Raw genomic sequence first — 27,424 nt, 5'->3', positions numbered from 1 at the left:
CCTAGCCAAAGCGGAAGTTTCGACCACTGAGCATGGGTTCCATATGGTGTTGTCGTATCCCCTCTGCTATTTAACTTCTATATCACGAAACTCTATCAACCACTAGAGGGACACTCAGTCACCTCTTACGCCTCGACCCTTTCCCTCGTCTTTACTGCTAGAACCTTCCCCTACTAAATCTACAGCGACCATATTCACCAATTGGACGAATGAGTAGCCTAAACCTTAACATTAACAACCCAAAATATTGGGTGTTATGTAGGATACCCTTCCACTCCCCATATGACCGCGATTGTTACCAAGGTATAGAGCCGCAACAAGATCCTCAAGACGCTAGCCGACAGTACATAGGGTAAAGACAAAGAGTCGTTTTTGGCAACTTACCAAGTTATCGCCGGTCATAAACTACGCCGCCTGAATGCAGTAGGACGCCGCCTGAATGCAGTAGGACGCAGTTAGGGAAGCTTCAGACTTGTCAAAATACATTTCTCTGGACGGCCACATATTGCCTCTTGATGTCGGTCGAGCACCTACACGAAATGCTCTCCTGTTGGAATGGGTTCGCAGAAACATTAGACAAAACTGTACATGTAACTTTAAACATGATTATCTTGAAATCATGTTTTTACCGAAAACGTCGTTGTGGTGACTTGGATTGCCGAAAGAGTTTTCAACCAATTTAAATTATTTTCAAATAGTTCCTTTTTTATTTGCTATCATTTCCTTTAAATATTCATATCAATGCTTTGATTTTTTCAATACACTTCTTCAGATGAAAAACAGGCCTTTTTTGAGAAAGTCGTCCCAGTTCGCAGAAAAAAAATTCTATTTCAATGAATCGTTCAAGGACACCACAAGTCTCCATACTAACGACACGGAAAGCGTCTTTCAAAAAACGTGTTTTGCGTACTTCATAACTTTGACAATTATTAGTACGGTTTTATGTTCTTGAGCGGATTTTACAGATTATACATTGTACTACGTAAGACGTATGCCAAGTATTCAATAAAATATGGTTACATACCGCTACAGAAAATCAAAATGTTCCCCATTTCCCCGCATATCAACATATATAACACCTTAATGATGTACAATAAAATAGAAATAGCGACTCAGTTCCCTACAATTGGTATCCGATAATCACATGATGTTTATTTTGGTATATATCTAATGCGGATATTAGCATAAAACTGTAGAAATGAGACGTACTTGTTTTGTGATAGCGGGATTAATTACATATTGAAAATTATAGGAACATTTTTATTTGACTATCGAAAGGTGTAATACCACTTCATTCGCTAATTATAATTCAAGTGCTTTAAGAGAAAGTACAACTCTAAAATATGACAAATAAATCTATCACCTCACCATGATACATTACAGTCTTCATGACCAGTATTTTGTAAATATATAGTGTGTTTTAATGCGTTGTTTACGGAACTGAGTTTCATTTATCCAAATTTACTTTAATAATATACTTACATGCTCAAAAAAACACAGTGTAAATAAGGACTTAAATTTAAATTCTTTATGTTTTATTTTACATATACTTGCACAGATTTAAGAAATGCCGACAATTACTTTGTATAGTGATTACTCATACATGTGAATTCAATGATATAACGAGCATTAATGCCTTATTTACGGAACTGGTTTTCAAGGTAATCCAAAAATCATTCGAATTATATATAAATAACTTTATATAAGACAATGTGCTAATTTATTTTAAATCACCAAAAATTGCCATACTAAACCCAAAGACTTTTCTGAAGTTTAATATAATCGCGAAAGTATATGCAAAAATATGGCTACCAATTAGAAACTTAAAACATTCCATGGTAGTAGTCTTATGGTTGACCATTCAGGCGTCCTTGAAATGTTGACCAGATAAATACTTCAATAATACACAGAATTATCGATCAAATGCAAAAAAAACACGATTAATTTTTATACAACAAATATAAACAACAAGATCTAAATAAAATTAAATGAATCATAATAATTAACCGGTTAATTAATGTTCTTGTTAATAGTAGCAACTCAGAAAGCTCGTAATTAATATAACGAAGATTTTAGTGAACAGTGTGCAAACAATGAAAAGGCTAATAAATTACTTAGAAAATTTTGATGAGTAACGGTATCAACAGCCGTTTTAGTTTTTATTATTGCGCGGTTTTGTTTTGATCTTATTTTTTTTTGCTTCGCTTACGTTTCTTATCAGTCACATGGACGCCTTTCTTACGGGTTATACAAACACGGCAAAACCAGTCTTCATTATCTTTGGGTGCAATAGTAATTCCCACACATATCCTGAAATACAATTTACGAATCAATCAGTATATTAATAATGTGAACAGAGCATACATACCAATGGTACCAAGCGTCACAACCATCACAGCCAATCATGGGGGATCCATCATCTACTTTACCACATGCCGGACATATCCACACTCGATTACCCTCGGCGTCCTTAATAGTAACGTAAATATTATACTATCTCACGTTAGTGAGCTTATTTTACTTACAATGTACGACGATGGACGGCTTGTTTCGGAAATTAAAGGTACTGGGCTATGGCGTGCAGTGGCGTCCATTGAACGCGAAGTAGTTATGAGTGAATTCGCCAATAGTCCGCCATCCAACTTACCGCTGAGTCCTAAATGTTCCTGAGCTTTCAAAGGCTGCAACAACTGCTGCGGGAGTAGTACAGAACTTGCTGATATTGTGCCGCCTGACGACCATGGACTTGGTGGAGGAACACTCGAACTGACACATGGTGTTTTCGGTGCACTTATAGCATTAACATTATTCTCGTTTACAGCGTCGAAAGTGACGTTACCAATCGAAGGTGTATTTGCATTCAATGAAGACGTCAGTGTTTCAGCTGCTAACCCACAAATATTAAAAAAATTAATAAATAAAAAGTTATTTTTACCTATACTAATTTTCTGCTTTGCTGGCCTTGTTACAAGTGGTGAAATTCTAGCTAGCTCCGGTGATGGCTCTCGCTTCCTCTCGAATTCATTCAATGAATTTGTACTTGTACTAAAGTAGTTTTTGTGTGTGGCATCTTCAACCGGTGTAGGCGATTGGGAGCTACCAAGCTTGAGAGTCAATTTAGGTACAAATGATGGTGTTGAACTAGACAAACTTGCTGCAGATGGCAAATTTGTTGCTGTATTGAACATTGAGAAAAGTGTAGACGGCTTTCCCATGCCCCTTATTCCTGCGGAATCAATCGCCGTCGCCGGCTTCATGCTAGCGTGTTCAGAGTCTTCCGTAAATAGCTAAACAACAATATTTTCCATAACACATAATTGAAATATGCTCAACTAATGGTTTTCAAATTTATAATAAAATAAGTTCGGCTGTTTTGGCAAATCTGACATCATCAACAAAATTGAATATTTCAAAAGGTATTTTTAACCAAGCCGTTGCGTAATACATATTACAAAAAAAAACAAGTAAGGAAGGGCTAAGTTCGGTTGTGACCGAACATTTTATACTCTCGCAATTCATTTAATTTTATTAATATTATATAATACACAATTTGAGTTTTTGACCCATAAGTGGGCGGAGCCACACCCACTTAAAAATTTTTACACCAAATTAGGTGTAGCCCTTTTGTACCTTCTTTATAATGAAATTTAAGGTTTCTGGTGTTTTCCCTTACTGAATTAAAGCATTTTTAGTAGTTTTCAAAATAACCTTTGTATGGGAGGTGGGCGTGGTTATAATCCGATTTCCTCCATTTTTAGACTATATAAGGAAATGCCTGAAAAAACTTCTCCTGAAAATTTCGTTGATATAGCTTAAGTAGTTTACGAGATAGGTACAAAAAACTTAGTAGGATACTATATGAGTTTTCGGTTTTCGCCATTTTATGGGTGTGGCAGTGGCCTATCTGCGAAAGCAACCTTCCTATGGTGCCAAGAAACAAGTGTACCAAGTTTCACCAAGATATCGTAATTTTTACTCAAGCTACAGCTTGCACAGACGGACGGACAGACAGACATCCGGATTTGAACTCCATTCTTCACCTTGATCACTTTGATATATATAACCCTATATCTAACTCGTTTAGTTTTGGGTGTTACAAACAACTGTTATGTGAAAAAAACTCTCTTAGCAACTTTGTTGCAAGAGTATAATAAAAATAAAATTCAATTTTATGGTGTTACTATGTCATTGTCAGTATTGATTTCAATACATTTTTCTATTGCTTATTTCATAAAAATTGTGATTTTAGTTTATTCCAAATTTAATAAAACATACGACTTTCAAAACAAATTACAGCAACAGTTGTATAATTTCGGAAATTTGTCAAATTTAAAGTAATAGTTCTGTTTCCGTACGGCTAATAGCTGCTGGCTGCTACTGGCTTTCATGGGGAGGAAATGTGAGAAAAATGACAAGTTACTCTCATGGCTAGCGAAAGTAAAGTAACGAAAAAGTACCAAAAGAGTGCAGTTTTTGGCAATTACGACATATTATATCTTAAAAATTAATCCAGATAATATTTAATAAATTGCTTTTGAAGAGATTTTAAACAATAGCAAATGAATGACAATAAAAACTGAATTTATTTATATTATAAAAAAAAATAAATTAATTAATATGCACGTATGCCCTTATAATATCAAACACACACAATTTGTGTTTTCTGTGTTAGATAATGAATATTTAATGTTTATTTCAATAAATAATAATTATTAATAATAACAAAACTAAGGCAAATACTAAGTAAATACTCAAATTAGCTCTGATTTACATATTCATTCAACAGCTGTCTCCACATCTGCCTGCAGCTAGCTGCTGCTGTCGAGAATTCCACCAGCAGCTCTCATGCTAAAAACGCTTTTACGGCAGAAACTTGACTAACTATCACTACCTAGCCGTACGGAAACACTCTGAATATTTATGACATTATAATTGACAGAGAGTATTAAAACCGAATTTATATTTATAGCTTTAAGAATATTTTGTACAAAATTAGATAGTAGATGTAAGTATTTTTAAGTAAATTCCGAGCAATATATCCGAATTTTATTAGCAATTTCATAATTATTCGATTCGATTCGATTTGAATTCGATTTGAAATTAGATAGTAGATGTAAGTATTTTTAAGTAAATTCCGAGCAATATATCCGAATTTTATTAGCAATTTCATAAAAGGAACGGATATCAAATCGAGCGTAACCGTTTTAAAGTAAATGTATGCATTCCCATAGGCGCGAAGAGTCCAAGCATTATCGCAACATCAAATAACATAATTTCTACCTGAAAATCATGCAATTTAGCTACGAAAGTAACCGCCATCATTACCATAAAATAAATCAGTCTAAGTGCTCCCTTTGAAAGAAGTCATGACATACCTGCTTGTATTTCTTCTTTTTCTCCTTTTTCAACCTCTTCAATAAATCTTTATTCACCAGCTGTTGTTGCTCTTCATCTCTTAGCGTAGGGTCCTTAGGGATTTCTTTATGCATCTTTTCAGTTTTATGCAATAATTTTTCGTGGTGCTCCGTGCGCTCTTTACATTTTGACTTTTTATCCTTTTTCTTTTTCGCTTTTTCCTCTTTCAACTTTTTTAATTTTTTGTGATCTTTTTTCTTTCGCTGAAGCTCATTATTTACAGACAAAAACTCATTCCCTGATAGGTTTGTCGGCATTAACGAACTTTCAAATGCATTAGTTGAATAAATGTCTTTTTTGGCTAATGCGAATGGCGACGCTACAGTTGCTGTTAAACTAGTTGAGGGTATAGTTTTCGAAGAATACGCCGAACCCGTTGATATCAATGGTATCAAATCTGCACCACCTGCCAATTTACCGACACCACGCTTTTCGGAGCTAAACATATCGATTTGGGGTACATTTTCTGTTGGAGTTGGGAAAAAGTTTGTAGCATTTTTGACCAATTTATTAGCCTTTTGGAAATTTTTTTTATCTTTCGAACTCAAATAGAGATCACCTGAAGAATTTTTCGTTATGTCCTTGCGGATAGGCACATAATCCTCCATTAGAGAAAATTTGTGAGACATCGTTATTTGTGCCTGATTATGATGCAAATCCTTATGAGTGGTATTCAAAGCAGTTGTTGTGTATTCAATGGAATCGTCCGATAGTTCTATAGGATCATCGGTATTAAGTATAGTCGTAGCTGCTGAAGTTTTCGCTAAAACTGTGTTAAGCGCTTTATGCTGAGAATACGTACCACCTATAAATTCAGCATTATCAGTATTTGACTTTTCAGTACGTTCGTTTTGTAGATGCAGCTCGTATGTGTTCAACGACATGCCACCTGGCGTGGGAGGAATCGATTTTGAAATAGTTTCAGGTGTACTCCAATGATCAGGTGTCTTTAGTATTTTTTCACCAACCGCAGTCGAATGATGGATTTTAGGAGTTTTTGGACAATCTCTCTCTGATTTCTTCATTTCAGATATGACATCAGGCGATGCAAGTTTCATTGATTCCGGAACGAAGGGTGGCACGTTGCAATAGCTACGTTCTCCACCAACTTGTAACGGCGTAGATTCCAACGATGACCCACTGGTCGACAACTCTAATAAAGAATAGTCAAAATATTAAAATTTGTTCATTAATATATAAATGAAAATTCTAATGATAAATGTGACGAAAATTGTAGAAAAGAAGTATAAATAAATTACATAAATCCGAACTACTACGAATATTAAAAATTGAATAGATGTGAGCAATCAGGTTTTGTTGCAAAACCTTAGCGCATTTGCAACCAGACATAGTGATCTTACACTTACTCAACTAAAAATGCAACTTTTATTTTAATTCATATATATTATACTCACCAAGCCTTAGCGGTATATTTGCATTGTGTCTCTAACAGGAGCCAGTAAGTTGTGGAATAACGTCAATAAAAGATCTCACTTATTGCAGTAGATATTTGATATACGATAATTAGAAGTACTAAATGAGAATTTTCCGGTTACGAGTTTATCACTTTAACAAGATGGTTTATTCTATAAGCCTTTGGGAAAAAAATCAGGGTGGTCTGGCGGTACTATATCCACTATAACATGTACATTAGGATCCAGATTTCTACTTATTGGCATTGTTTGAGATTTTCAAATATTTTAAATCGGACAGAACTTATTAGACATTGCTTGCACTTTTGAGATACATATACCGTTGTGTGGGTGTTAATTGCTGGTAGATTGGCAAATATGCCGCTCTGTTGCTAATCAAGTGATACCAATTGTTTCACCTACGTTGGTAGCCAGCGACATACAGACTAGATCAAAGTTAAGTAAATAAAGTTATATACCTATGCGAGGACGGTAAGCTAAAAATATGATATGTGCACGCGTATTTTTTCAGACGCTTTTTGTCTCAGCGATCGGACTACTTCGATGGGCGGTAATACTTGAACATTTAATTTCGACAATTCATCTCATTAAACATAGATGTGGAACCACGTTAAAACTTCTTAAAGCAATATATTTGGAAGTTGTCAAATGTGTTTAGTCACGGCACAAGTATTCAAGCGCCCTTTAGTTTCACCACGACATTATTAGACCAAACACTCAAACGTATGACCGGCCGGAATTTTTTTTAGTTTTTCTAAAATCCACACACAATAATCCGTAAAAAACTACGACTCTGTTTCGGTTGAAATTGACAGCAGCTATCTACGATTAAGTTTTTATAAACACACCTGTGGTGATAGTAGTTCCATCCACTGTTTAAATCTGCATGTGCACAATTTGCATTAAGCGAAAATAAAATGTCGACTCTTGTGAAAAAAATAAATAACTTTCAAACTGTATTACTTATCCGAAGATATGAGTGAATTTTCAGAAAAAATCGTCGATTACCATGACATAACTGTTACCTTAAACCTCCAAAAAGTGTGATAACTTCGTGTTAAATAGAGAACGCACACATTTTTTTGGGTTTCTGGATCTTTAAGCTCAAAAAGATCACCTGTTGCTTGTTTCGTTTCATTGAAAGTGGGAATAATGTCCTCCATTTGAAAGAAATTCATAAGAGTCGCTGTTAAATCATTCTGACATTGATCCAACTCGCTCTGGTTGGGCGAATTTGAGCTATTGAGTAGCCATGGTGGGAGTTCATGGGATTCATCAAAAAGTTCTAAGATTTCATCCAAATTTAATGTAGGTGAAGCTAAAGAAGACTTTGCTAAACACGGGTTTCCACATTTAGGCGTTTATTTAGGCATTTGAAGAATACGTACCGTCGCCAAGCAATGGATTTTCGGTAACTGTCTTTTGAGAATTGTTAAAACATTCATTTTGCATTTGAAATTCGTCTGTATTCAACGACATATAACCTGGCGATGTAGGTATTGGAATATTTTCGATTGGAGCCCAGAGTTCAGGTGTTTCTATAAGTTTTTCACAAAACGTTGATAAGTAATGAAAATTGAAACTATTTAAAAATTCTGTTTCTGCGTTTCGCATCTCAGGTATTGCTAAAAGTGCTGGATGTGTCATTGACTCGGTGACGAATTGCGGTACATCGCAAAGATCATCTTTCAGTAGGGGAGGGTCTAACGACGACGTGTTATTGATTGGTGACTCTAATAAAACGCAAATTTTAATTTAAATTAAAAATGTGTATATATAAATGTATTAAAAACGGTGTGCGGAACTAAACGAAACTAAATGTTTTTATTTCTTTTTACGAATTACATTACTGAATCAATTTTGGTTTGTAGCGTTGGTGTATTAAGTACGAAATTATAAATTATGGCCAGTTGTTCTTAAATACACACAAAAACAAGTAAGGAAGCGCTAAATTCGGCTAAAACCGAACATTTTATACTCTTGCAATTTATTTATTTAATTTTATTAATATAACTCACAATTTGACCCACATATTCGTCATATATATGATATAAAGTCCATTGAAATTGGAAACCCTAATATTAGGTATATTTGATATATGGGGCCTTGGATCAAAACCCATATCTCCGAAACTACTCAACCAATTTCAATGAAATTCGGTTTGTAATATTTTCCTTGCATCCCAATGATGTGTTGTGAAAATAAGCCAAATCGGTTCACAACCACCCTTACTTCGTATATACCAAAACTTTGCAGATGATTTGAATCGTTTACCCATATGCAGAACCACGCCCATTTAAAATTTTGTATACTATTTCAAGTGCAGCTCTTCTGTATCTTCTTAATAATGAAATTTAAGATTTCTGTTGGTTTTTTCTGACTGAATTAAAGCATTGTTAGTAGTTTTTTACGTAACCTTTGTATGGGAGGTGGGCGTGGTTACAATCCGATTTCCTCCGTTTTTGGAATATATAAGGAAATGCTATAGATATAGATTTAGTAGTTTACGAGATGTGTACAAAAACCTTAGTAGGGGGAGAGGCCACTCCCACTTTCCAAAAAAAAAAAATAACATCCAAATACGCCCCTTCCTAGAACAACCCTTTGTATCAAATTTTACTTTCATAGCTTAATTTATGGCTTAGTCATAGCTCTTTATGTGTTTTCGGTTATCGCCATTTCGTGGGCGTGGGATTTGTGCGATTCCGCCCATCTTCGAACTTAACCTTCTTATGGTGCCAAGGAACACGTGTTTCCAAGTTTCATTAAGATATCTCAAGTTACGGTTTGCACGCACGGACAGACGGGTGGACGGACAGACAGATATCCGGATTTGAACTTTACATCACTTTGGTATATGAGGCATTCTCTGGAAAAAAAGCCACTTGTAAAAAAAGTTCTTTATTTTCTTTGGCAATGATATATCTTATAGTATATGGAAAACCTAAAATAAAACATATGGTGTTAGGTCTGTGTAACGCGGGGTTGCCATACTGTAAGGGGCCAAAGTTTTTTGTAAAAAAAATTTCGAACCGCCATAACTTTAAAACTAATGAACAGATTTTAAAACACCATGTGACTTTTTTGTACAGAATTTCTCAAACTTTAAAACTGTGTATCGTAAAAATTTTTAAAATTAATATTTCATAGCAAAAAATTAAAAAAAAAATTTTGAATTTTTAACCCTTTATGCCCCCTTCGATTTTTTTCGAAAATATTTTATAATGTTCCTTATTTCATCACCTTTTTACCCCCCATAGGGAATTTTGGGACAGCAATATTTGTATGAGCAAAAAAAAATTTAACGATACACAGTTTTAAAGTTTGAGAAATTCTGTACAAAAAAGTCACATGGTGTTTTAAAATCTGTTCATTAGTTTTAAAGTTATGGCGGTTCGAAATTTTTTTTACAAAAAACTTTGGCCCCTTACAGTATGGCAACCCCGCGTTACACAGACCTAACACCATATGTTTTATTTTAGGTTTTACATATACTATAAGATATATCATTGCCAAAGAAAATGAAGAACTTTTTTTTCAAGTGGCTTTTTTCCTGAGAATGCCTTATATATACCTTATATCTAACTCCTTTAGTTAATGTGGACAAAACTATTATACTCTCTTTAACAACTTTGTTGCGAGAGTGAATAAAAGCAAAATATTTAGAAGCGTACCTAGGGTTTACAGTTTTGTTAAGTCGTTAGTACATCTACATTTATATGATTATATATGTACATAAATGTAAGATCAATAAAAATAGATATTTGTATGGCTATGTAGAGCAAAATTTGGAAAAAAATTATATGTTTATATGACTTTGGCAAGTTAAGTTGTTTTAATGGCAATAATAAACAATGTTTTATAATAATAACAGTACAATTAAAACAACATATTTTCGACCTTGTGTTAGTTTCGATTTGCAATTCGAAAAAAGTCTGTGCATTATATATTGCTTGCCATTCATTTGTTAAACTAAAACCATTTAATTAGCGAACATTCGAGTTCAAAGAATTTTTGTATTACATTATACAGTAATAATTATTTTATTTACAACGAAAAGTATTTCATATGATATTATTTGAATTTTTTATACATATGATTTAAACGAAGTTTCAAATGAAATATGAAGACATTTTTTTTGTAATTTTTAAAAGAATTGCGGTACATCGGTACAATACCTTAATTCTGAGTATGCAGTTATGTTTATCAACGCTTTATTTCTGTTTGCCTCTCAAAAAATCGACGACAATACAACACTTTGCTCATAATACCGTTAGTATAAGTCCACTATGCAAATCGGGTCGCTTCATAGCAAATATGTATATGGGCAAAACGATTTATTTGTTTTTTTGGATGCCGCGTTGTCAACATCTCGACTATTGGAATTATTAAAACAACTAACGAGTATGTAAGCAATAATAGAAAAATAATTATATGTATATAAAACTAACCACTAACTTTTATTTGAGCTAAAAATGCCACTTAGGGATGGAAAAGTCGACTCTGACTTTAGTCGAAAATCGATCTTTTATTAGAAATAATAGACTTTTTAGGATCGATTCAAGCTTGTCTTGAATCGATTAAAATCGACTTTTACTCGATGACTTTGACAGTTGATGAATTAAGATAATCACTATAAGATTACTTTTAAAAGCACAATACAAAGTACCAATCGAAGCGTTTCTTTATAAATAGCCTCTTTCTGATTTTCTGATTGGTCTATAACAATATAATGTTTATATTGCCGCCGGTAATTGATGTAATTAACTTTTTAATATACGGTACATAGTATTGAACAATTCTTTATCATGGCTCCCAGTTTGATATGGGCCTATTGCACAAAAGTTAACAATGGCAGTAAAGTTAAGTGTGATTTATGTCATAAACAGTTTTTGTTTAATAAAAGCACATCAACAATGATGAAGCACTTACAATGTGCTCACAAGATTGCTCCTCCGTCAAGTAATGAAAAACAAACTCAGAAAAGATTGAATGACAGTCACAATGATTTCGAAGTTCAGCCTAAAAAAGTAAGTGCTTTTGAAGAACTTTTTAAAGTTTGTACATAAATTATTCCTCTCCACAGACAATTTAATTTTTTATATTGATACTAACTTAATCATTTTTTTTCTTAGGTTTTAGTCGCTGTCGAATCATCTGTTCCATCGGTTGCTTTGGTACCTCAAACAAAATCATCTGTTCAAGAAAATTCCACAGTACAATCTCAGGTCCAAGGTCCTATGGATCGTTGTATAAACAATGCTAATTCTTTTTCAGGTAGTAGTGAATTGAATTAGGAAACAACGTTAATCTTATTAATTTCTTCTATCATGCATTTTCATTGTTTCCTAGCTTTATTGACATATTAACCTTTCTTCACAGAAACTGAGATGAAGACTGTTGAGCTGGGCGCTTATCTCATGGAAGAGAGGAAAACAATAGAAAATTTGAGCTTGAAATTAAGAAATATATGCAATGACTGGGGTCTTGATGATAGTAAAATAGCAGCATTCGTTTCAGACGGGGGCGCAAACATCAAAGGAGCTATTAAAAGTGAGTTCGGCGATGGGAAACACATTTCATGTTTTGGACATGTAATAAATAATATTGGTCAGCGCCTTATCGAAGTTAATATTACTCCACCTGCATCTGAATCTCGAAATCAAGTTTCCGACTTACCCGCTGATGAAAATGATGCTATTGACAATCTTGAAGACTTAATTACAGATCATACTGAGCAATCGTCATTGCGTGAGCTATTGTCAAAAGTTAAACAAATTGTCACATTCTTTCGACAAAGTGAAAGAGCGACTACAGAGCTGCTGAAATTACAGAAGGACAAGCCTGAAAATTCTCGTCTGAAATTAATTCAGGAAGTGCGAACGAGATGGAACTCCTGTTTTGAAATGGTTGACCGTTTCATTGTGCTTGCTGATCATGTCAGTAAAGTGCTTTTACAAGTGAAGATGGACAAATCTTCGAAAGCTAAGCCACCTAACATGATCACAGGTGAGGAAATCGATGCGTTAGTAGAAGTTCGTGACATCTTAAAACCTCTCTTGCAAATAACTCAAGAAGTTTGTTTTGAGAAATGTGTAACATTGAGCAAGTGCATTCCTTTGATTTCAAGTCTTAGAAAAGTAAGTTCCCATTATTAAACTAGCAAAGCTATTGCAATATTATCTTGTTTTGAATTTTTATTGAATGAATTGATTTTATATTTTACAGAAGATTGAAGAGTTAACGCCAGAAACTTTAATTGGGCGACATTTGAAAAAGATAATGGTTCAAGACATCGAAACAAAATACGGCAATATTGAATCCGTAAAACTGTACGCTTGTGCATCATTGGTTTATCCTCGTTATAAAAAGTTTGGTTTTCAAAGTATTCGGGATTCTGCACGAGCGGTAACTAATGTCGGTAGGTTGATTATGCAAACATTATTTGATTATTTCTATGGTTTAGTTTAATCTTAATATAATTTTTTGTGTAGCTGATCTTATCAAGACAGAACGAAAATTAGCATTGGCAGCAACGGTGGCAAATATTAACCCTCAAGATGAGATATTAGCTATTTAAGGTCCGGAATCTCAGAAAACGAACGATGACAATGATGATGTATGGTCTTATTTTGATAACACTGTGAGTTGTAGTTCCAATCTTGCAAATTCCGATGAGGCTGGAGGATTACCAATACAATTACGACAATATTTGACACGCCCGGCTGTCAATCGGAAACAAAATCCTAATCCGTTCACTGTGTGGGAAAGTATGAAATATGAATATCCGTATCTATGGAAAGTAGCTAAAAAGTACTTGCCAATAGTTGCAACGTCTGTACCCTGTGAGCGATTATTTTCACATGCAGGACTTATCGCAAATCAGTTGAGGAGTCGCTTATCACCTCAGCACATTAATGAGCTAATATTTTTAAGATCAATCGGCGAAGAAATGTGGTTTTCGTAGTTATTTATTTTTAAATTTTTTGTTTTTTAATTAAAAAAAAAGCAATTTTATTATCCAATACCAAAATGTATGCAATGAAATCCTAAAATACTTTTTATAATATGTTAAAAACTAAAAAAATATTGATATATCTAATGAATTTCGTGTACGAGTTGCTTAATTTATAAAAAGTCAACTTAAGTCACAAAAGTCGACTATCGGGGTTGATTAATTGACTTCCAGAATCGAAAAACTAGAAGTCAATTCCAAAGTCAAAAATCGATTCCGCTCGCGCTCTTTCCATCCCTAATGCCACTTGGAACCGAATTTCGTCTGAGGAACATATCAAGATTAATATTATGAACAAAGATGTTTTAGAAATTTATATCAATACAGCTGAAGTAATGTGGCATCGAAAACCCATACGAAACTTTTTAGTAACCCCGAAAAATACAAAAAACATAAGCGTACTGGACCAAAATCTTCGATAAAGGAACGTACCAAATGGCATATTCGTAAGTTTACAAACTCAGTACAAATTAAAGCGGAATTTGGTCTATAAGTGCCAAGACAACGTGTACAACAAATTTTGAAAGGTGACTTAAATCTTAAATATGATTCCAAAGTGTCTAAACCTGGCTTATAAGATCGCCATAAAAACGCATGCATCAATTTTCCAAAAATACAAATTCTAAGGAGTAGGGTTTCAAAATTTGATATTTGGTGATGATAAAACATTAAATTTTTAATAATATACCCAAACGATTACCCTCCTCCCGCCCAACCGACGCGTGGGGCGCAGTCCGCATACGAGCGGAATTTGCCGAGTCTAGAAAGGCAAGAGATTTTTAAGCGTCCGGTTCTCAAACTGCTCACCAACAGAAAGAAACATTTCAACAGCTGAGAATTAAAAATTTATGAAAACAAAAAGTTAAAAATTTCTGAATATTACTTATTAAAAGATAAAATAGTTTTTTTGATGCTAAATATTGAGTCAGATGCATCAAATGTGCTGGAATGAGAATTAAAATCCTGACATATTCGGCGAAATGGTTCATTTAACTCAAAATTTGTTCTAGAATATTTTAGAAGTAATGGTCTAAACTGCCTAGATGAACGAAATGGGACATTAAACTTAATATCAGACAAAAGGAATGAACTACAAACTAAACCATTCAGAAGTTTTACTAGGAATATTACACCTAGCATTTCTCTGCGACTAGTGAGTGTGGGAAGATTTATAAGTTTTAAACGACTAGTATACGGGGGAAGATTCAATCTTGAATCCCAATGTAAGTGGCCTAAAGCAAAAAGTAGAAGATGTTTTTGTACGGGCTCAAGCTTATCTGAATGGGATTGATAGCAAGGATTCCATACCACAGAACCATACTCCAATATAGGCCCTACCAATGTTGTAAAAAGAATTTTAGTAATATATAAGTATGAATTTACATGAGAATTAAAATTTAGTTTAAGGTCCATAGTAACTCTTAAATCAACAAAGCTAAAAACTTGTTGTGAACTGAAGTTATTTATTACATAGGGAGAAAGATCAACAGTTCTACGGGAAAAGCACATCGTTTTACATTTTTTAAGATTCAGTGGCATATCATTTTTGTGACACCAAGTAACTAAATTATTTAAATCCGATTGTAACTCAGTCCTTTCGTTATGAGAAGTATATGATTTAAAAAGTTTTACATCATCCGCATATAATAAAATTTCTGAAAACTTAATTACAGAAGGTATATCATTGATGAACAACAAGAACAGAATCGGACCGAGATGACTACTCTGTGGAACCCCTGAAGTGACACTAATTGGATCGGATAATGTATTATTAAATAAAACTTGTTGTTTTCTGTTAGTAAGATATGAGGAAACCCATTCAAGAAGTCTTGGTTGAAAACCAAGAAGATCCTGTTTTTGCAAAAGAATTGAGTGGTTTACTCTATCGAATGCTTTACTAAAGTCTGTATATATAACATCAGTATTCTTATTATGCCTAAAACCCATTGACACATGGTTGACGAATTCAAGCAAGTTTGTTACTGTAGATTTCCCTTTACAAAATCCACGCTTGGAAAATGAAATTAAAGGAGATTAAGAAAGTTATTTGGTCAGTGAATATAGCTTCAAAAAGTTTGGGTATAACTGACATTTTAGCTATCCCCTATAGTTCTCAACAGATGATCTAACTCCACTTTTATGCAAAGGTTTTATAAAAGAGTTTTTCCACATTGACCTTGTTTAAGAGATAGGTTGAAAAGCTTAGTTAAGGGCAGATGGATATATTTTGCACAATTTTTAAGAAAGCTTGAGGAAATCATATCCGGGTCATATTTAAACGAATTTTTTAACGTAACTAAATAATTTAAGACATCTGTTTCAGAAATAATTGGTGTATTAATTACAGTACTGGGACATAACACTTGATGATCGGGGAGTTCATAGGGGAGTTTGAACAATAATTGGATTTGAAGAATTCTGCAAACATATTAGAAATAATATAATTGTCACATGACATTATTGATTTATATTTCATCACGGACGGAAAATTAGATATCATACATTTGGAGTTAACGAAACCATAGAACAGTTTCGGATTACGAATAATATTATTTTTTACTTTGATTATGTAGTTTTTATAACATTTTTTGTTAAGTTCCGAAAACTGTCGACGCAATTTAGAATATTTTAAATAGTCAACAAGAGCTCCAGTTTTTTTATTTTTTAATTTACATAGCTCATTCGAATACCACAAATTTGAACTTTTTCTTTTGGTAATAAAACATTTCGGAGCAAATCTTTCAAATATATTTAAAATTGTTTCATTAAAATGTGATACATTTAATTCAATATTACCACTGTAATCAGGCCAAGTCAATTTAGAAAGTTCACAATTAATCTATTTGAAGTAAGCTTTCGCAAAGTTGAACCGAGAACAAAGGTCCTGTTCACTGCAAACACGTAATCGTCTACGATTTCGATATTAATTTCCAAGGCAGGGTGATAAGAGTCCTCTGGCTAAACTAAAGGATTAGTCCGGACGACAGAAACTGTTGAAGTACTATCAACATAGACCAAATCTAAGAATTTACCATACTTGTTGGGAATTAAGTTAATTTGGTTAAGACCCATCTCAGGCATTTCTTCCAAAAACTCATTAAAGCTAAACGAGTACAAACAGGGGTAATGCAATCGTCAAAAGATTTCCAAGATACACACGGTAAATTGAAATCGCCTAGAACAATTATGTAATCAGTATTCTTAGCAATTGAAAAAAACATTATTTATTAAAGAAGCAAGCTGCATATATACAGATAAGTCCGATTGTGGCGGTATATAAGATAAAGTTAAGTAAATAGAACATTGATTAATACAAATTCGTATGCACTTAAATTCAATAATGTCCGCATGAGGAACTTCTACTTCTTCAGATGGAATTGAAGAATGCACAGCAAATAGTACTTTTATTTTAGTATTATTAATAATTAGTATTTTGAATCCGCGGCTTTTTTTGGAATATGAACAATTACAGTTGGTTTTTGTTGCTTTTGCTTGAGTACGCGCACGAAAGCACCGGGTGGTCAAAATAATTCATGAAGTAGCAATTGAAAATTAACATCTGATACGCTAATCTTAAAAGAAGATATATTTCTTTCCTATTTAAAATTAAATTTTATGACATCAATTTCGTTCGTTTTTAATTTCGACGAGATGTAAAACTTTATATCTTCGATTGTAGTATCCGAAGCAAATCTCGAAACGAAAATTGATTTTCGTTGTGGTATTACTACCAAATTTTTTGCCACAAACTCAGAATTAATAGGAGGCGGATCCTGAATAGTTTTCCGCTTAAGGTTATCAGTAATTATTTTCGGAGTATTATGCACTTTTGAAGAGGAAGGCTTCTCCGATTTCTTTAAAATACAATTAAAATTTAAATATAACACAAAAGCAAATTAGCACAAATACTTAGCTTTAGATTACACTTATTAAAAGTAAAATTTATTTAATAATATTGATAAATTTAAGCACAAATTCAAGAACCGAGAAAAAATGAAACTTCACAGTTTGACGTGTTGCCAGATTATTATTTAGATGGATCATAAGTATTGGAGCGATCTACAGGATTCTCGCCATACTTCTCTCGGATCTCTAATAGTGTGGGATGTTCTGAAAGAGAAGTTTTCCATTTGTCTTGTCCAAAGTCGTATGAAAGCAAAATATACATGGAATTGCTGGACAGTGAACTTATCACGTTTGCTAAGGTATATCATGGCGACAACTGAGTGTTCTAGCAGGATACCGCGCTTATCTACGTCGCAGGGTATACTATATAATTTATATACAGTATGTCAAGAAACAGTTTTTCTTTTTTTTTTTATTTTTTTTTTTGGAAGTGTTTTAAAACTTTTTCTAAATTGATGTCAATTATTCAAGTATACGAGGGCTGCTATATATATTTCTATCCTAGGCAACACTAAGTGCAATCTGACATTTCCATTGGAAAGTTTGACATTTTTTAGCATAACATCACTCAGAACCTTTTGTCATTTAATCGTGAATTGTTTTATTTACAGGGAATTAAAAAATTCATCTCGGCCAAAAAATGGAATTAACTCGTGAACATTTTCGTGTGATCATTTTTCACAACTTTCGACGTGGATTATCGCGACAAGAGCGCATCGATGAACTAAAATCTTTGTATGGCTATGTAGCACCATCCTATAGCACTGTGAAAAACTGGTACAACGAATTCAACCGACGCTCGCTCAAAGACGAATTCCGTGAAAGTCGTCCAAAAACAGCCGTTGTGCCAGAAAACATCGATGCATGCCTATACATTTCTTCCACCAGCATACATTCGATATTGCATGAACACCTGGCCGTAAAAAAGGTTTGTTCTCGTTGGATCCCGCACAATTTGACAATCGCTCAAAAAAGTGCTTTGAAAATTGGTTTGAGCGCATGCAAAAGTGTATAAATCTTGATGGAGAATATTTTGAAAAACAATAAAACCATTTTCGTTGATAAATATTCCTATTTTCATTATTAGGCCAGAAATATATATAGCAGCCCTCGTATTAGGTATATGGGAGCTAAGGGAAGTTATCACGCGATTTCACTCATTTTTGGCAGGGTGACATATTATTAGAAGAAAAATATTTCTTTCCGAATTTCTTCAAAATATCTGAGAGACTTAACTGTATTTCAGGTAAAATATTTGTTAGAAGCACTGAGGTCCCCATATTCGATATATAGAGTCTTGAAAACTTATGGATTTCGACGATTTTTAGAATGGCTATGCCACTCTTTGCCCCAGCTCTGAAAGTTTTCGATGCAGCACCCGCTCGTGGAAGCCGAGGAAGAGGGAGATCTCCACTCCGATAGAAGGACCAGGTGGAGAAGGACCTGTCTTCACTTGGTATTACCAATTGGCGCCAAACTGCCAAAAGGAGAGATGCTTGGCGCGCTGTTGTGTACTCGGCTATAACCGCGTAAGCGGTGTCTACGCCAGTCAAGAAGAAAAATAGATGCCACTCTTTAAATGAAGTATTTTTGCAAAGTTCTTTTTCGATATCTTCACTATTGCTTACTTTATATATTGTAAAGTAAACGAATCAGACCGACTTTAAAGTTATGGTATATGGGAAGTAGGCATGGTTGAGAACCTATTTGAACTATTTTCACAACATATCATTGGGAAGCCAAGCAGATATTATGAACCGAATTTCATTGAAATGGTTGAGTAATTTCGGAGATATGCTTTTTGACCCATTAGTGGGCGGAACCACGCCCATTTAAAATTTTGTATACAATTTTGAGTGCAGCTTTCTGTACCATCTTTATAATGAAATTTAAGGTTTCTGGTGGTTTTTATACTCTTGCAACATGTTGCACAGAGTATTATAGTTTAGTTCACATAACGGTTGTTTGTATCACCCAGAAATAAAAGAATTATATGGGGTTATATATATATATATAAATGATCAGGATGACAAGTAGAATTGATATCCGAATGTCAGTCCGTCCGTCTGTCTGTCCATGTAAGCGATAACTTAACTAAAAATTGAGATATCTTAATGAAATTTGGTACACATATTCATTCCCTCTGAATTTTTTTCCCCTAAATCCTATATACCTACAGTATGTCAAGAAACAGTTTACACATTGAAAATAAATACACTTTTTCACTTTCCGCAGCAAAATTTTTTTACTTTTGACTTCAGTTCAATATATTTTTTGAATCAGGGATGGTTACTTACAGTATTTCAAGAGATGTGATGCAAAAAAAACTGCGAAAGCAATGCAAAAACCAACCATGAACAACAAAAAACAAATATCATTCAATTTTGTTAGTGTCAAGAAAAACTTTACACTCTTCGATAATTTTACTTGTTAAGCACGTGTTATACAGTTAACCGTACTTCACCGTTACCTATTCTTCGCAAAGGCATTTACAATGAATTTGTCAATTAGTTGGTGATTAATTTTTGCTTTTTTTCATATCTGAAGTAGCCATTATTGTCTTTTTAATATTCCATGCAAAGGGATTCGTTAGAAGAGGTCCAACTATTGCCCCATAATCCCCAATGGGGTAAAAACGTTTGAGATCTAACAGCAATGTTTTCTTTAAGTCTCTAAATAGTGTATAATGGCTAAAATTGATCGGAAAATATGGAAATGCAAGAACCAAAGCCAGAAAATGGCCCAAAATTATAAATAAGTGGACATTTACAGTGCTTAATGTCTCGAAAACTTGACCAAATTCCAAAAATTTCGAGCACTGTTCAATTCGAGCACTGAGCAATATTCAGATTTCTCATGAAACTGCGCGACAAAACATGCTACGACATGAATACATATGTTTCAAGATGTGCTATAAAAAATAATCGAAATGATGTGTCTTTCTAATGAAAATAATGCCTTGTGTCGTACACTAGTTAGCCAATTGTTGAAATATAACATCTTCTTGTTCTCGTCCCAGTATATTACATCATCCCAGCAGTTCCCAGATTCAGAAATATACTTAATAATAGCAAACAAAAAACGTTTCTCTACATTTGGTGCAGACAACATTTGTTTTTTGGCAGATCTTCGTGCATGTTCATGTTGTAGCATGTTTTGTCGAGCAGTTTCATGAGAAATCTGAATATTGCACTCTTCCTAGAACTCTTTCGTAAGAACAGTGCTCGAAATTTTTGGAATTTGGTCAAGTTTTCGAGACATTAAGCACTGTAAATGTCCACTTATTTATAATTTTGGGCCTTTTTCTGGCTTTGGTTCTTGCATTTCCATATTTTCCGATCAATTCTAGCCATTATACACTATTTAGAGGGTTAAAGAAAACATTGCTGTTAGATCTCAAACGTTTTTACCCCATTGGGGATTATGGGGCAATAGTTGGACCTCTTCAAACTAAACCCTTTGCATGAAATATTAAAAAGACAATAATGGGTACTTCAGATATGAAAAAAAGCAAAATTTAATCACCAACTAACTGACAAATTCATTGTAAATGCCTTTGCGATGAATAGGTAACGGTGAAGTACGGTTACCTGTATAACACGTGCTTAACAAGTAAAATAATCGAACTGTGTAAAGTTTTTCTTGACACTAACAAAATTGAATGATTTTAGTTTTTTGTTGTTCTTGGTTGGTTTTTGCATTGCTTTCGCAGCTTTTTTTGCATCACATCTCTTGAAATACTGTAAGTAACCATCCCTGATTCAAAAAATATGTTGAACTGAAGTAAAAAGTAAAAAAATTTTGCTGCGGAAAGTGAAAAAGTGTATTTATTTTCAATGTGTAAACTGTTTCTTGACATACTGTATATATAATTATGATGGAAAATTCATTTAAACGCCAATTGGGTTGCTAATTTTATAAAACTTTACTAACAACTTATGATATATTCCGCTAATTATTGATCGCAGAAAAAATAAAAACGAATAGAAATAATTTTTGAATGAGTTGAACACTGCTAAAACCCAATAGCAAATTCTTCATTAATACAGTTCGTGAACTGAAAAGGATCCATAAATTTCAGCATTTGCCGTCATATGATTTGCAATTGAAATATATATTCGCTATAGTTATCGGCAACTTTGTTATCATATTATCGAGTAGTCGATTTTTCACAAAATATCACCGCTGTTTGCGAAATATTTACAATTTGCGAAATATTTACGAATATTTGCGAAAACAGAAATGTTATTGTCGCGATGTGAATTTTTTTAATGATCTGTATCCATTGACGATAATATATGAATACATTTATAATGTTCACGGAAGAAGATGAGCTCCATAACAGTCGTACTTACGTAGATGGCAAGAAATGGTTTTTTAACCGACAAGAGACAACTCATTAAATGAAACTTTACATGTGTAGAAACGACTACATACTTAACAAGCAACATATTTGCGCGCTAGATATGCAAAAGTAATACTGATTTATGTTTTTAACATAAAAATATCATAGAAACGTCAGAAATTCAACTCTTTGCGAGCACTAACCTATTTTGTTTAGCAGTAGAGTACAAAGTAAAAATACAGCACTCTGGAAATAGTAAATGGTAGCAAATGCATGTATCGCAATTTCATTTGAAATTGCTGTTTGGGTGTTGTGTGACCAAGCGACTACGGTTGTCAAACGGTTTACCTTCAAGTACTTCCTTTAAGTACACTTACCTGCATTTAATGACTTCGCGGCGTTCGGCGGAGGTTTCATATTTGGAATAGGCAATTGAAACGTTGGCGGTAAACGTGGAAATAATAAGTTCTGAGCAGTGGGTGGTATGAGACCAGGTCCAGGCGGGAAAGGGCAGAGTTTCAGCAAATCTGGGATTCCGCCCATTACAGGCTTAGACATGAACGGTTGATGCGCACCATGCATTAAATTTGGTGTTGTCTGTAGTTGTAGAGACTGCGGAGATGGTCGTTTTCTGTTGGTAGGCGACTTATAAGGCAGGGTGTTATGCGGGAAAGTGTGTACAATATCCGTATTCGGATCCATCATGGCCTCATTAAATCCACCTAACGGTTGTAAAATTGTATCCATTCGCAAAAGTTTTTTATTAATAGTATTAACTTCTTCTTTAGTCGGGATTACTGCATCAGCACTAAATAAGTTTTTCTCGGATATTGGCATATTTTTTAATTTACCTTTCTTCTTTTCTTTTCGATTATCTTTCATATTGGCTGATACACATGATGTAATGACATCTTCACCACGATCTAAAGTTTTTACTAAATTATCGGAAGGATTAGATAATTCCATTCTGTTATCCACTACATTTCTTGTGTCTAAATGAAGCGGTTGTTGTTGCTCGTACTTAGATGCTTTTAGCTTTTTCATTTTCTTCATATCACTTTCACCGTTGGGACTTGCAAATGTTTGTTTTGGCAAGTTCTTACTTCCAGGCTTACGACCACGTTTTTTAGGTTTTGTAGGATCATTAAAGTGTAGGGATTGAGGGCTTAATTCATTTGGTACCCTTAAAAGGTTATTGGATGGACTGTTTCCAAGTAAACCTAAAGCACCTCCTAACTCATTGTTAACCAACATCTTTGATTTTTTCTCAATAAGTTCCGAGTTTTGTATACTTGCGTCGGTAGGTATCAAAGATTTTAAACTGGGAGGTGATGGTGTAATTGTGGTACCGCATGGAAGGTTGATAAATTGTCCATCATTTCCCATACACATTTGCGGCGAAGACAAATTACTACTGTTTGGTGAAGATGGTTTTTGTGATTTTTGTTTCGAAATTTTCTTAAATATATTCAACTTATTCCGGTCGAGCTCTGCGGACAATTTTGCACCTGACAAGGGTTTCTTATCACTTGGAGACAGCTGCGTATTATCGATCACACTGCCACTGTCTATAATACCAAAACTATTATCGGTAATGCAAGACTGAGCAAATGTGGAAGCAGCAAAATCAGATAAGCCTGGATTTGGGAGACATGTTTTCTCTTTTGATACATCCGGAAGCGCGCTATCCTTAATGAGTGGAAGATCGCTTAAAGCTTTCGTATTGTTGTTGTTAGAAAACATTGGTAATGGTGCAGGCAATTTACCTCCGAGACTACTTGGCAAATCAAGTGGTGGGGACTTTTTCTTCACTTCGTTATGTTTTTGCTTATGCAGTAATTTTTTCTCTAGTTTTGATTGTTTTTTTAAATACTTTTCCATTTTGTGGCGTTGAATCACAGAATTACAAGAATCGGATGAGTGTGAAGACGTCTCCATACCGGGTTTTAACAGTTTATGCAACATCTTTTTATTTTTTCTATTACCTTTGTCCGGACTTTCCACTAGAGATGGCGTTACAGCGGTTCCATAACTTTCTGTATTTGTCAAATAAGGCTTTGTTGGCAGCGCACCATGCAAGTTAGATAGATTTTTCTTTTTTGATTTATTTAGCAACTTTGTGGCTATTGTTGGCATCGGCATTTGCGACGTTAAAGGACCTAACCCAAACTTATTAGTGGTATTTAAATTTGTTATGTCAGATGCATTTTGGATTCCAACCGAATCTTTGGAGGTTAATGGCAAGGGCTGTCTGCTTGATGCAGTATCGGTCACTTCAGGATTTTCCGCACTTAACAGTGTTTTTGGAGATAGAAACGGGAATGCTGCGACGGGCATTTTGATTGTTGCATTACTCGTGTGAGGCTTATACTGTGTACTTCGCGAATTTTCGGAGCTCAATTCAGCAGGTGGTGAAACAGGGGGCGGTGCATCTAGGCCCATCAGTTTTTCTGCAATAAAAACAAGGAAGAAACAATAAATAAAGGATTTTCGAAAGGTACTTAAAATATCTTACCGACAAATTTTGGCACCTTTGTATCTGGTAGTTTTCCTTCAATAGCGGGGGATATAAATCCACCTGTTGTCATAACAACGCTGCTAATTTCTCTAGTAGGCCGTCCTTCTTCATCAAACATATGTGAAGAACTCAAAGTGACTTTCGCACCTTCTGGTGAAAGTTCAGGTGTATCTTTTGGTTCACCGAGTCTATTCATGTTATGAGCAGCAGTTAGTGTATTACTACGTCCACGTTCCAGTCTAGTCGGGCACTGAAAAAAAAAATTTTATTTTGCTTATTGTTTATATACATTTTACTATCTACCTCAATAGCCGCATTAATTGAACCAGACCGCACGAACGCAGAATCGGAATGCAAATAGTGTGAAGGCAACGAACTTTGCGGATCGGCTGGTAGTATAGGTGGAAGATATTCGTATATATGAACGGGACGAATGAGCACTTCCTTACTCCCAGGTTTAAGAAAATTCAGGTTTGTGTTTTTATGTGCTGGAAATTTAGGTACTTCGACAGAGAGAGGCACCGGCTCCACGTTGTTAGCATAATCAGAGAGTTCGGTAATGTTAACATTTAAATTACTTAGGGTAATATAAATATCATTCAAGTTTGCTTCAGTCCGCTCATCTGAAATATAAAAACCTATATTTATATGCTTCTTTACAAAATAGTCGGCACCTAATTATAACATGTATCAATATGAATAAGTTAGAACCATTTTAACAACAGTTAAGTAGTGTACAAAACACTATTTTGAAAGATAAGTACGAGTATATTTATGTATTATCTAAAATAAAAATATTAATACAAAGTCGTGAGATAAATTGATCTGTCATATAATTTTTTCTGCACAGATTAAATTTATCGACGTCGAGTTTTAGATGACCGTATTGCTTTCTGCTTTCTTTAATATCTAGGAACATTTTGAAACAATAATACTTACAATGTTCAACTTGTCTATGTAAATCCCGTGCAATTTCATGAAGGAATTTATGCAGAATATCCTGAAGTAACTCAAAGGGTGTTGCTTGTATAACATGGTAACCTATTGTCTGACAAATTTGTGCGACGGATATGCGCAAGAGCTCTCGCATATAACGATCTGTCATTATTAAGTGTTAATTTGTGCAGCAAAATTTTACTACGTTGAATATTCAATCATGGAATACCGTACCCGGCAAAACGTTCAATGAAATAAAAAGAAACGTAGCTAATTAATTAATTATTTTATAACCCGATAAATAAACGAAATAACTAATAATTTACAAAATAAGTTAGAACGTATCAACATCACGAATCAAGAAATTTTCTTTGGATCTGCCAAAAGCTTATCGATAAACCGATAATTCGATGTAATTCGTAAACACTGGGCGTCCGTCATTTTTGCATGGAATCTTGGTAGAAGAGCGATTTTATCTTGATAGTGTTGTTGCCTTTCTGCTAGGCCTGGCCCAATTTATCAGTTCAGACATATTATTGTTCACAGTAGCAAAATATATGTAAACTAGCAGACCCGGCCACTCGTTTTTGTGGCAAGGTATACCTTAAATTACGTTGGTCCAATCTTGGCCTCGGCGACGATATTGATTACTCGAGGTAACGCAGCAGGATGACAACTCACACTACTTTTGATTGCAAAGTGAGTGGTGATAGTAAGGCAATTTTAAATAGTTTGGGATAATTGACTACGCCATCCTGGTTTGTGGCTGTGTCAACTCTCCTGGACCGAAGTTCTAAATTGTCGCATTAAGATCATCGATATCTTTGTTTTTTTACTACCAACATAATCGTTCTATCAGTCATTTCTGGTTATCATATTGAGGTTTCATGTCAGAAACACTTCTCTTTCGAGTCAATGAAGTGACAGAAATGTGTTGGAAATTTTATTAATCCATCGAGGTGTCAAGAGCGACCCTACCATTTGCAACTGCTTCTACAATCCCAATTTGATATTTTTGCAAAAACACTCATATGTTAGTTGTTAATTGGCGATTCTTTAGGTATCACCACAAATTATATGATTTTAGGCATGAGATTAGCCCGTCAATAACAGTAAACAGCCCTGGCTCCACCAAAAACGTTTATCGACAATCAAGATATTTTAAAGTCCTGTGCAGTACCTCCAGCGACTTCTTGAATATTTGGAAAATCTTCGTTATAGCGCTATTTTTGGCGATTTCGCCGACTGGTGTTTCGTTCATCTGCAATTTAGGAGTAATTTCAAGGCCGAATGTGCCGTTTGTTTGCCTACTAACAGGTGCCAAGTTACCCCTATTCCCGTTAACCTTGGTGGTGGAAATGAGTGAAATTGGTTCTGGAATCACATCAGCCCTTATATACTATATGTTATGATTTTCTATGGGACTTTATGCCGAATATATAGCTCATATTGTGTGTTATCTTAATAGAATTATATCAATAAATTACGAGAGTGTAATATGTTCGATTGGACTTGAACTTAGCCTTTCTTTATTTTTTACAAATTGTTTTGATCTATCGACACAACCTTATACAATTGAACAATAACAAAAATATTTTAACAAAGCAACAATGACAACCTTAAAATATTAATTTTTTGTTTTCTCTTTTTATATTTTTCTTGTCAACTCGAACAAAATTCTTTTATCTTCCTCGCAATTTTTCCATATTTACTCACTCTCTAACCTTTTTCTGGCCTTCTACGAATATTTCAAGACTAAAATTAGCCAAATCGGTTTGGCCGTTCTCGAGTTTTTGCGAGACTAACGAACAGCAATTAATTTTTATATTATATTTACATATGTAACTGTAAATTAG

The 27,424-nt window shown here is 34.2% G+C and overlaps 2 protein-coding genes across 7 annotated transcripts; one reads left to right on the top strand and one right to left on the bottom strand.

The window, feature by feature from the left end:
* Positions 1–1,506: 1,506 nt before the first annotated feature.
* Positions 1,507–25,964, bottom strand: LOC105220279 (transcription initiation factor TFIID subunit 3). Of its 6 annotated transcripts, none has more exons than XM_054235451.1 (12): positions 25,572–25,964; positions 24,936–25,255; positions 24,630–24,882; positions 22,492–24,564; positions 8,237–8,581; positions 7,966–8,166; positions 5,975–6,568; positions 5,376–5,881; positions 2,936–3,287; positions 2,526–2,887; positions 2,369–2,469; positions 1,507–2,310 (listed from the first exon to the last, which is right to left on the bottom strand). In XM_054235451.1, exons 1-12 carry the CDS (start codon positions 25,735–25,737, stop codon positions 2,187–2,189), a joined length of 5,397 nt encoding a protein of 1,798 aa, XP_054091426.1. In that variant the 5' UTR covers positions 25,738–25,964; the 3' UTR covers positions 1,507–2,186. The 6 variants fall into 6 exon arrangements, with proteins under 6 accessions (XP_054091426.1, XP_054091425.1, XP_054091427.1 ...); XM_054235450.1 differs by having other exon boundaries at positions 5,376–6,130; positions 6,218–6,568; XM_054235452.1 differs by having other exon boundaries at positions 5,376–6,568; positions 22,492–22,836; positions 22,966–24,564.
* LOC128923073 (uncharacterized) lies at positions 11,513–14,013 on the top strand. Its single transcript, XM_054235465.1, has 5 exons — positions 11,513–11,878; positions 11,984–12,125; positions 12,231–12,988; positions 13,077–13,269; positions 13,343–14,013. Exons 1-5 carry the CDS (start codon positions 11,657–11,659, stop codon positions 13,426–13,428), a joined length of 1,401 nt encoding a protein of 466 aa, XP_054091440.1. The 5' UTR covers positions 11,513–11,656; the 3' UTR covers positions 13,429–14,013.
* Positions 25,965–27,424: the final 1,460 nt, after the last annotated feature.

This window comes from Zeugodacus cucurbitae, chromosome X (assembly GCF_028554725.1).
Source record: "Zeugodacus cucurbitae isolate PBARC_wt_2022May chromosome X, idZeuCucr1.2, whole genome shotgun sequence".
NCBI lineage: Eukaryota > Metazoa > Arthropoda > Insecta > Diptera > Tephritidae > Zeugodacus > Zeugodacus cucurbitae.
The sequence above is the reverse complement of the archived record's forward strand: the minus strand, read 5'-3'. Positions and strand labels throughout refer to the sequence as shown.